The sequence below is a fragment of the Micropterus dolomieu genome, linkage group LG12 (assembly GCF_021292245.1).
Source record: "Micropterus dolomieu isolate WLL.071019.BEF.003 ecotype Adirondacks linkage group LG12, ASM2129224v1, whole genome shotgun sequence".
In the NCBI taxonomy this organism is placed as follows: Eukaryota; Metazoa; Chordata; class Actinopteri; order Centrarchiformes; family Centrarchidae; genus Micropterus; species Micropterus dolomieu.
In genome coordinates this window covers 29,863,758-29,876,055 of record NC_060161.1, presented here as the reverse complement: position 1 = coordinate 29,876,055, position 12,298 = coordinate 29,863,758, and the positions used below count along the sequence as shown (strand labels likewise).

Below are 12,298 nucleotides of genomic sequence, written 5' to 3'. Positions count from 1 at the left end.
AGTTGTCAAGTCCTGCCTTTAGTCGACTGATAGTCGAATCACGCCGACAACTATACACGTCGCAGTTCCTCGTGGGTCTATTTCAAGTAGCGGCTATTTAAAAACGATAAAATATTCTTTGTGTGGTTCATCAACGGTGATAAATTATCCGAAAGTCCCGCGAGGTGCAGACAACTCGGCACAACACCAGCCTCTCTGTCTCTTCAGCAAGTGTTCCTCTTCCGCCACCACACACACACACACACACACACACACACACACACGCTACACCTTAGTGTTGTGTTGTTCAAAGAACGTTTCGTTCATTTAACCTAATCGTGTATATGACTCGGGAGGAACGGGTTGTCTCAGTGAGTGATTCGTTCATTTTCACGCATGCGTGAAGGATCTTGGACTCTTACATTCACTCGTCACACAGCAGCTGCATGGGCTCCGTCAGCACAGGAAACAGAATAGATTAGTTCACGACTCTCAACTGTGGGTCTGTTTGATCGTTCATTTGTCACGTGACAGCTCGGCTACAGGGCTGTGGTAAGCAGGCAGCACAGGAAGCAGAACTGATTAGTTCACAACTCATAGCAACTGTGGGTCTCCAGGTTTGAGTCGTTCATCTGTCACGTGATGGCTACTGTGTGGAGCAGGAATGAACGACTTGTTCACCGCTCACATCGGTTCTCCTCACTGAGGAGTCCTCAGTCTTTCGTTCACTCGGCTGAGTGCTGCCAGCGCCCGAGAATGAGAGGCAGGTCGGCCGTCAGGTAAGTGGACTGACATATAGCTATTTTGTTAATGACGTGACATTTAATAAAGCATAACATTATTACAGCGCAGTGATGTTGTGCTAAGTTATAGTTTTAACACAGCCGCATAGTAACTTTAGTCCTGCTAGTGTTTACAGCTAACAGCTGATGAGAGTTGTTCTGGGTCCACTTCAGAGCCCTGACAGGGTTCTACCGGGAGCTGAATTACCTCAGAGGTCGTCTCCTCTCTAAAACAAACAGACCCGGTCATTAAAACATTAAAACACAGCCACGTAGCAACGTTAACGTTAGCCCTATAAACAGCTAACAGCTGATCCTGGTCTGCCAGAGAACGCAACGTAACTTTTACTTTTTATTTACCAACAGAGCCGTGCTGTTGTTTCACAGCTCGTGACTGGTGAAGAACCTGCAGTGTTTGAGAGCGATGTGCTCATGTGTGTTTCTCTGTCTGCAGAATCCAGACCCGATGTGGCCCATTCTGCATCCAGACCGTGTTTATTTCTTTGTTCCTCTCTCTGTGCTGGAGTTCTTTTACAACTTGGTGGTGAAAATGGAAGGATTTAGCCGGAGTAGTGCATTGCATATAGACAACATATTTCTGTGGTTTTTACATGGTTTGAATTTGGTTGTGGGCCCAAGGGGGGTTTATATAATGATAATATAGTAATACAGTAATCAAGAGGTGAATTTGTGCATTATACTTTGTCAATTAAAGAAATCCAGGCAGCCTTCCGTGTTTGGGAACGGCGCTGTTTTTTAATCGCCCACTAGAGGGCTGCAGCGCCACAATAACCAGCCTAGTTCAAATGAACGAAATGACACAAAAAAAGATTAGTTCATTTTAATGAACGAGATTTGAATGAACGAGTCTGTCAAAAGAGTCGAACTTGCCATCACTACTACACCTACACTTGCGCACTGACGGATTTATTTACGCACTTTTAAAAACATTTATTGGAAGTTTAATTCTTTTTACATGTTTATTTACAGCATTAAACATTGAAACTTATTGTAATAGGCTGTATTCTAACGTATTGGGAGAAAACTGGTAGTTCCATGTAAAATCAGATGTTGAGCACCCCAATATCGCCAAAATGGCATGATCCTAGTTTCGCTGCAAAGCTGAGATTCACACTTGAATCAGGCTCCGCCAATCGAAGCATCGACTCCTGGACTATTGGGGGTCAGCCCTAAAACTGACTTTAAGTAAATTTTCCTGATAATACTTTTCCCTGTATTTTTAGGAGGTAAGCATTAGCTAGTTATACAGAGTTCTCTAACAACACGTTCTGTAACTTGACCTGCATAACACGACATAATACTATCTGGAAATCTACCATGTACACTCAATTTATGGCGTGTTTACTGACTTGTGATAAAGAACAGAAGAGACACACACGTTGAGCTGGTCTTAACTTCATGGCAGGAAGATTTATTTTGCCGCCATGCGTACCTGAGATCCTATACTACCCAAGTGTGGCAAGGCTGTCAAATAACCAAATTTCGTCACTACGTTCTTCTTCTTCTTGTAGAATCCCGGTAGTGTAGATGCTCATCGTGTGTTGAATAGATATAAAGTAGAAGCAGCAGTAGTGGTAGAAGAATAAGTAGTAGTTGTTGTAGTTTAGTTGTCTGGTTTATTAGAGACAAGTGAAATTTGGATAAATGGAGGACCACACGTGTTATTTAGCACTTTACACACTGAACCTTTAATCGGTTGTGACCTCCCCCCAGTCAACTCACGGTGGATTAAGCACACCTTCAACTGGGCAGCTAAAATAACCAAGGAACTCTCTCTCACCACTTCCAGCTTCTCCTGTGTGGAAGGTGTTACAGGTATCAACCAAAACCACTCGCCAAAAAAAACGCTTCTTTCCTTCAGCAGTAAGAAGAATACTTAACACCCCCATGAGACCCCATACTGATCTGAATGCACTGAAAGCTCTGGACTGAACTCAGGCTGGACTTGTTTGCACTGGTACATCACTGTACAATATCACAAATATTCACTGTATATTCTCACATTCAAGTGTTTTCTGTTTTTTGTTTATTTTTTTTTTTTTTTTGAACAAATGGTTTTTGCAAGTTTTCTTTTCATTACAGTAAAAGAAGACATGGAAGCAAAATACACCAATGTCTCTGTACTGTCCTGGCTAAGGTGTGGTAACTCCAACTATTTCAAAATTGACCACTATATGAAAAAAGTGTCCTGCCTTAAACAGTAAATTTGTAACTTTGATGGAAGGCTTCTCATCTAATAACTCTCTATTCTATTAGTTTGTTGTGTGCTGATAGATGTTTAGGGGATATAACCCTGGTGACAGCTGTTCCTGATGAAGTTCAGACATTATTTAGAATTGGAATTTAAACATTTGCTAATCAAAGGTAAAGCAAATAACAGGGTACTGTTCCTCTGGTCAGTTAGTTTAGTTTTTGCATGTAGCTACTTGTTATGCTGTGTCAGTTTATCTGCATTTCCCTGGTGTTTCTGTGTGTTCTCTGTGTGTGTCTTTGTGTGAGTAGTCTCTCTGTCTCTCTCGCTCTCTTTGGGCATTTTAAGAAAGTACCTCCACCCCTGAGTGAGCACCGATGCTGGCTTGTTGAAGATGTGTAACACCTTTGCTGCACGATGGAGGAGTTTTCTTAATTTACGCTAGGGAGAGTCAAGTTCATCCGGAAGTTGGCCGCTGTATTTAAACCCTACGCGGGTAAGGAAGCTCGATTTGGCTGTGAGTTGACTCCGTGACGGAGTGGAAGTGGAGAGGGTCTAGTTTCAAAAAGGCCCTTGGTCACACTTTCTAATTTCTCGAGTTAACAGTCGCCATACTGCAGGTAAATTGCATTTTAAAGTTGAACTTTTACATTAAACGTTTATCATTAATTCATAATCTTTGTATAACGTTAGTAAGATTATTAAATACATTTTTTTATTATAAATGTTTTAATGTTGTTCATTATAATAAATGTACATACAGCCAAGTGGACTTTCATTATTCATTTTTATATAAATTATTATATACAAACAATTTATAGCTATCAATATATGTCAAAACTGTTATAAAGTTGAATTGTTAGTAAAACTCTGAAAGATGAAGTGAAAAATGTCTCTTTTGTATTATTTGCATGAAAGGAGATTTGCATGTACTAACCTTTACTTCATGTCAGGCAACAACAGCACAACATCAAATTGGCGAGTTACCAGTTGTCCTACTGCAGGTAAATTACATTTTAAAATTAAACTTTTACATTAAACGTTGTTTATCATTAATTCATAATCTTTGACTGTATAACGTTAGTAAGATTATTAAATACATATTTTATTCATTTTTTTATGTTGTTCATTACAAAATATGTACATATAGCCAAGTGGACTTTCATTATTAATTTATATATATATATATGTATATATTATTATTATATACAAACAATTTAAAGCTAACTATGATCTTCATTAATATGTCAAATATGTCTGTTATAAAGTTAAACTGTTAGTAAAACTCTGAAAGATGAAGTGAAAAATGTCTCTATTGTATTATTTGCATGAAAGGTTGGAAATTTGCATCTACTGACCTTTACTTCATGTCAGGCAACAACAGCACAACATCAAATTGGAGAGTTACCAGTTGTCGTAGCTACTACAGGTTAAAAGTTGCTTTTTAAAGTAAAACTTAAATATTAAACATTGGACATCTTTATTGTTAAAACAACATTTTACATCTGCTGAATGAAAATCAAATCAAATGTACTTTATTTGTCACATACACATACATGTTGCGATATTCATCCTCTGCATTTAACCCATCCAAGGGAGCAGCCGCTGTGCAGCGCCCCAATTCCAGATCTTATGTCAGTGTCCGGTTAAAGCACTGACTGAAGAAACCTAACATGTTTGTGACTTTGTCACATTACACTGATAATTCAGAATAATTCAAATGGAGAGATTTTACTATAAAACGGGTAGCTCAAATCAAGCAATCTTATTGGTTCATAGCTATAATATAATGAGCTTATATAACGGGTAAGACATCGAATTCCTTTGCACAGATCCGTTTCACTCCGCCACAAACAGGGTTTGAGTTATAATCTGAGCTTCGTGGAGGTCTCACGCCCCATTTACACCTGGTATTAAAATGCGATCTGATACAGATCTGATACAGATCGTATTTTACCAGCGGAGATAAATAAATGAATAAATAAATAAATAATGAGAGAGAGAGAGAGAGAGAGAGAGAGAGAGAGAGAGAGAGAGAGAGAGAGAGAAAGAGAAATCATTGCTTTTACGTGGTTCAAAATGTCCCTCTCTCACACACACGAAAACACACAAACACACTCAGCAGTCCACTACTTGCCCCAGTATGCGATATTGCAACAAAGTTTAAGTTTCAATAGCCTGTTCAAGGATTTTGCTCAAGGAGACGCAATTCCGCCCTTTCTGGTAGGTATTATATTAAAGTGTTATTATTTTACGCACTGCAGGCCGCCGGCACACAAGAGCAAACATATTATAAGTTACTAAAGTCAATCTACTGACGCTGGACAGTCTTAGTGGCTGCACAATAAACGGAAACGTGCATAAATAAATAGTTCTAATAATTCCGGCCTTTGATGTATGTTGCTTTGCAACCGTCATAGCCAACCGGCAGCCTGGCGGAACTACTTTTGTCTTCATAAAGAATTGTCTGTTGATGAAATAAAACAAAGTCAAATTGTAGTGCGTCTGTTAGCCTACTTTCTTTTTGCCACACTTGATAACCCTAACAGTTAAAATCCTTCGTTCTCTTTTTAATGCACAATTTTTACAAGACTGTGATATTTTTAAAATATCAGAAAAAAATGTCTTCAAAGTAGGAAGGCAAGATCAGATCATTATCAGACTGGGTTTCATGATAATTTCCCACTAAATAAAGACATGTTTGATTTGTATGATTGAAACAACCAGACTAATCAGCATTTTGTCTTTTTAAACTATTTCCAGGATGCTGCATTCAAAGACAGAGTCCAGTGATGGAGTGTCCTTCAGGACCTGCAGTGTTTTGCTGTTTATCATTCTTCTAATAGAGTCTGTTGGAGGTAATTTCAATGCAAAACACTCCAGTAACACATTAAAGACACAACTCAACAAAAACTGGAATCTTTAAAACAAAATACTGAGCACATAAATTTTGTGTCGCTTTTTTGACATTTTTCATCAAGGTTGAAGAAAAGTGGTTAGGAAAGGAACATTTTTTTGACTTTTCAACAGCAGCCAATGATTTGTAGCAGTTATACTTTTACCTTGTTCACCATCTTAGTTTAGTTAAACACAAGTACAGCTGTGGATGATGGGAATTACTTTATAATGTTAATCTACCCAATAGTTTTTGAGCCCAAACATTGTTACCCGCTGGTGGTGCTAGAGGAAAAGTCAGGATTTTAAAGTCAGAAGGATCAATTCGCTGTGAACCAGAATGTCTGTTCAACATTTAATGGGAACCAATCTAATCTTTTCAAAGTGGTTGACTGATTGACCAACGTTACCATCCCTAAAATCTGCACTGAATGCAAATTTCTTTATACAATCAGAGCGTCAGCTGCTTTTTAAAATTTTCACTGCCATTGACAAGTTGTGATACAGGACTGTTGATAGACTGATGGTGAGAACATTTTACTCACAGCTGAAACTCTCTGAGGCCTTTTACGGTTAGACATACTGTCACAGGTTGACTCAAAAAAAAAACTGCGGTCAACAAAAAAGAAGAAGAAACAAAAACCAACAAGACTCAATTCAACATGTTAAACACCATAATGCTGCTCTATAGTATAAATGTGACTGAAGCTAAAAATTGTGATGAGTGTGAGTCAGATACAGACTCTGAGGCTCCAGTGGTCGATTTAACATAATCTACACACATCTTTCAGGATTTAGATGATCTGTTCCCTGTTTGTAATGCAGCTGAGAGAGATTTAATTGATTATTTCATACTGTTAATTTAATTATTTCGATGACATGAGTAACGCTATGCTGCTGTTTGTTGTTTTGTTTTCTTTGCAGCTCAGTCAGCGTTGATTTGTTCACATCAACCAATCGTAGCACTGGCTGGTGATGATGTCATTTTGCCATGTCACCTTGAACCTGCAGTCAGCGCCAGTTCTGAGATAGTGGTGTGGGCCAAACCTGGTTTGGAGCCAGAGTACATCCATGTTCACCAAGATGGGCGACTGATGGATGAACATCAAAACCCGTCTTATCGTTTCCGAACAGCTCTGTTTGTGGATGAACTGATTAAAGGAAACGTCTTCCTGAAAATCTTCAGTGTAAAAATCTCTGATGCAGGAAAATACTTTTGTTTCCTTCAATCAATGCAGAAGGAAGCTTCCATCCAGCTCACTGTTGGTGAGTCAGACTGCAGCTTTATTCAGATAATAATTAAATATCATGTGATGAACTGCTTTTGTGTTTATCATGCAGAAGAGTATTATTAACTGTGAAAAATGTATTTATGTTCTGACTTTAAACACATGTTCTATTATCAGTGTAGTGTACAAAAGACACAAATTCATGCCATGAGCAGAGACGATGAAAAACAAAGTTTGACTGCAAAGATCAGTAATGCAACTTATTAGACATAAGCAGCTTTGACAAAACACAAAGACAACAAAGTAAAACAGAAGATGAAAACTTCGAAATACAAAGTCGGAGTAAAATCAACCGTGACTACAGAAAACATTAAAGGTGACCTGTGGAGTTTTCTTGTAAACAAACAGCAGTTCAGTTTACATGTAGTGTTTCTCACCAAAACACAGTCTGTAAGCTAACAAACGTGTTGAATCATTTCCTTCTTTGTAAAACATTTGCAAAGCTGATACTGTAGAAGCTTTTACTGTGTTCAGCCACATTTAGTCAGCAGCAGTCTTCTTGTTCTTCCTGCTTTTACTGGTCCAGTTTCTTGGCACATCACTGCTGGAACAGTGAAACTACTGGCAGCATTGTGCATCATGTTACCTGCACAAGATAAACCAAACAGGGACCCACTGATATAAACAGTACAGCAGCAGGGTCCAAACAAGGGTTGGATATCGTTAAAATTTCTTCAATTTCTGATTCTAATTTTACTTATCGAATCCAGTAGAGAGGCATCTCTGTGGAATCGTATCTAAGAAAATATTTTGGAATAATTTGTAGATTTTTAAAGTTGAGCCATTAAAATGATAATTAAATAAAAATGAGGAATTGAGCAAGGGCTCTCCTGGTGTGTACGCTTTGACCTTTTTTATAAATTTTCAAAGGAGAGAATTTTTTTTGTGCATTCCACAATGGGGAGATTCAGTGAAACAACATTAATGTATATAGTTTTTTTTTTAAGATGATAGAAAGAAATTCATTATGCTTGTTTTTCAAGATTCCTGCTAACTGGGTGGATTTCACAGAGAAGAAGTCTATATTCATGGTTTTGGAGCTTAGCTAATCATACAAGGATTTTGATTTTGTATTGTGTCACAAGCACAAAACAGGTGCTTTGTTGTTTCTACATTTACGTGGGTCTGTCGCAAGGAATTGTGGGACGGCATTATCTCCTTTCCTTTTATAAAGTATGGTACAGGGCTTCTCCCAGTGTGTATAACTATGATGCTAAGGGGCTACCCAGTGCATTACAAACTGATGCCAACAGGTCACACTGAATGGACTGCTAGTGGACACTGAAAAGATGTTCACTAAATGTGTCAATAAGTTTATTGATCAGAATGTCACAAATGGCTACCTTTAAATTCCACATAATAATCGTTGTTAATGATTTGCTATAAAATGTCAAAGGAAGTGAAAAGAAGACTTTTATAAGAAATTTATGAAATGTTAAGTAAAAAGTGTTTTTAATGTACTTTAACAATCATACAAATCAGTGACATATTTATTAATAAGTGTTTCAATTAAACCCACTGTCCTAATTGCTCCTCTCTCCTCCTCAGGTGCTGTCTCCTCGCCCATCATACAGGTTGTCTCAGATAACAGCATCAGTGTGGTGTTTCAGTGTGAGTCTGCAGGCTGGTATCCAGAGCCTGAGGTGTTTTGGCTGGACAGTGAGGGAAACCTCCTCTCTGCTGGACCTACAGAGACAGTCAGAGATCCTGATGACCTCTATACTGTCAGCAGCAGAGTGACTGTGGAGAAGAGACACAGCAACAGCTTCACCTGTAGAGTCCAACAGAAGGACGTCAACCAGACCAGAGAGACTCACATCCAGGTTACAGGTTAGAAAGAGTTTTGTATAAATTATACAAAATACCACTGTTTTGTTTAAACTGTTGTAGCTTGATTGAAAAAAGCGTCATGCTGTTCTGGTTTGTGTCATTTCAGCTGGTTTTTTCAATGATCTGAATTGTTGGAATTGCATTTGGAGCATCATCAGTAGTCTTGTAATTGCCGTCTTAGTGTTTATTATCGCATGGATAAAAAGGCCGTAACGTAAGTCACATGTTAATTTTCATTTTTGTGTTACTGTCAGAGCTCATGGTTGGCTATATAATGACATGTAGGGTGAATTCAAAAGTATCAATAGATATAGCATGTCCATGATTTAATATTAAAATATACTTTGATATGAAAAACAAAATGAAAAACAGAATAAGAAGTATAAAATGTGGTGCAGAGGTAGCACTCGTCCAACACCGAGTGCTGGATACCTTGATACCTGCTTTACTGGTTGGTCTTGGAGCCTGTTACAGAGGAGGGGGAGATCAGTGGAACAAGAACATCCACCATAATATGGGGTCTAAGAAGAAGAAAATAAAGAAGTAGCACTCGTCTCAGAAGCTTTGTTGCTCATATTGGAATGAAAACTTAAATGTTGTACCTGTAATGCAAAATGTCTTTTCTCCTGTCATTTAGATGTAAAATATTTTCAGCTCAACCATCATATTTCTGTTCTGCGTGCTTTAGTTTCTCATTTTAACATGTTTTCTTTTTTAAGACAAAACTACATGAACAGAGACTTAACAAATTTCTTCTTCTGTTGGCAAGCAGGGACCAGGAGGAACCAGGTGATTAAGTCTGACAGTCCAGAGTTATCCACATTGACTGGGCAAACCAGAGAACAGATGGGGAACAAAGAGAGAGTGCAGACCAACAGAGAAAGGACAAGAGAGGAGAAAAGAACAAATTGAGGAAAATAAAAAATGTGAAAATGGAGCACTTTCTGTGCTGCTTGACTTGGCTTCTGTCAAAAACAGACTCAGCTGGACTTTGCAGGTTACAGGTTTAATTTTCTGACATCCCATTTATTGCTTCTTGAACTTTTATATCAGTTTTGGCTCTTGCTCACCTTTTATTTTGTTGTACATAGTAATAATTGAATTGGCGGTTACCTTCCTTTGGTTGTGGTACAAAATTTACTATTGCTGTAACTGATCAATTCAAGCTTGGATCCGCTGGAAAATTGTCACAAAGCTAAGAGCAGAGATTTTGATTTTAAACTGAAATGATCAAATAACTGCAACTGACGTTTTGTATGGCGCCATCTGCTGTGTTTATTGTGTATTGAAAGCTGTCCAGGCTGCAGAGGTCGAGGTTTTGGTGACGACGAACTGATCACTCATAATTTCTGTATGTGTGATTTACATGAAAAAAAACATGCAAGTGACTTGCTTTAAACCCTGGTTTTCAACAATGTGCCTCTGGTCTCTGGATGTGATGGTGAATTTACACCTAAAAAGCTTCCATGTGCTCCTCTGCAGAAACCTGTTAGTCCACTTCAGTTATCAGTGTAAACACCCTGAAGCCTGACCTGAGAGTAGAGGATTATAGTACAACAATAATTTGGGACATCGGGCTTAGCCAATTATCAGCACAACGGTTTTTAAACAACAATACTTTATCACCACCTATGGGTCATTCATTGTGTGATTATAACTGTGTAGCACCAAGGGTTTGTCAGTATACCTGGTCAGCTGTGATTCATCTCCTCAAGCACAAGAAGAAATCGATCATGTGTATACATGATAATTGGTCCCTGTAAAATTCTAATTATTGGACTACAAGAGTCATCCGGGTGTACAGCAGTTTGATGTGATTAACTTCATGTTTTACATGGTATGGAAGTGTTTATCTTAATGAGTACTTTTTAATGAAGTACCTTTGTACCTTTACTTAAGTAAAGTTTTGAATGCAGGACTTTTACTGTGTCTGTCAAGTGTCCTGGAACCTCTCTGAGACCCACAAACGCCTCTCAAAGACCCAGGACACCTCCTCTCAAAAGAAACCTGAAACCGGAAGAGCTTGGATCATCATCAGCCAACCTTTTTTTGGAGGTTTCTCTACAAGAGCCTCTGTATGTATGTGGAGGAAGTCTGTGGAGCTCCAGGAAACCTGGAAATCCTTGGAACTGCCTTAAAGGAGCCACAGGCCAAAACTCAAACTTAATATTGTATTATAATTTTGTAATGCTCATTTTAACATTTGTTGGCCTAACTGTCTGGTATTCATGTTTGTTTGTTTCCAGTGGTAAATTATTATTTCTGAAACTCAAATTAAACACCCTCTGGCTTTATCATACGGCTTCACAAGTAGCTGGATGACGAACGACCAAACAAACTGATCAATAAATGGTCTAAAATTAATAAATGACAGTTAACAGGAGCTACGTGAACCACTTCAGTCTAATAATGTAGAGTCAGAGGAAGTAGCTTTTAGCAGAAACATTATGTACATTTACTCAAGAACTGTACTTAAGAACAAATTCAAAGTCTGCAGACAATACGCAGCTCTACTTATCCAAACGATCCCACCGTCTCGGCGCGGATCACGGATTGTCTCTTGGACTTATCTGCATGGATGAAGGCTTGCCACCTTCAACTAAACCTCTCTAAGACATTTCTCTTGGTCCAGCCAAGCAATCTTTCCACCATAACATCAAACTGCAAATTGACTCCTCAACCATCACTCCAACCAAGGTGGTGAGAAACTTGGGTGTCATGATTGATGACCAGCTGTCCTTTTCGTACCATGTTGCTGCTGTCTCTCTGTCATGCTGCTTTGCTCTATACAACATAAGGAAAATCAGGCCCTACCTCACTCAGTACGCCACCCAGCTTCTGGTACAGGCCATGGTTATCTCTCGTCTCGACTATTGCAATGCCCTCCTAGCAGGTCTTCCAGCTTGTGCAGTGAAACCCTTACAAATGGTTCAGAACGCAGCAGCGCATTTGGTTTTTGATCAGCACAAAAAGACTCATGTCACTCCATTACTCAGTGACCTCCACTGGCTCCCCGTGGCCTCCAGCCTACAGAGTGACTACTGGGTCTGCACCCATCTACCTAAACTCCATAATATAAGCTTGCTTTTCTTCTCGGCCACTGACAAAACACCACTTGGCTCTGCCATCCATACACACAAAGCAATCTCAGTCCCGGCTGTTCTCATCTGTGACAGCACGATGGTGGAACGAGCTACCACACGCCATCAGAGCAGGGGTGTCCCTCTCTAACTTCAAGAAACTCTTGAAAACTCATCTCTGCAGAGCAAACTGGAGACATGGCAGGACTGTGTGTCAGTTCATGGCTCCTG

General features: G+C 39.0%; 1 protein-coding gene across 1 annotated transcript; it reads left to right on the top strand.

The window, feature by feature from the left end:
- Window positions 1-5,737: 5,737 nt before the first annotated feature.
- On the top strand, window positions 5,738-9,205 carry LOC123980586 (butyrophilin subfamily 3 member A3-like). Its single transcript, XM_046065038.1, has 4 exons — window positions 5,738-5,831; window positions 6,793-7,134; window positions 8,706-8,987; window positions 9,094-9,205. The coding sequence occupies exons 1-4, from the start codon at window positions 5,738-5,740 to the stop codon at window positions 9,198-9,200; spliced, it is 825 nt and encodes a 274-aa protein (XP_045920994.1). The 3' UTR covers window positions 9,201-9,205.
- Window positions 9,206-12,298: the final 3,093 nt, after the last annotated feature.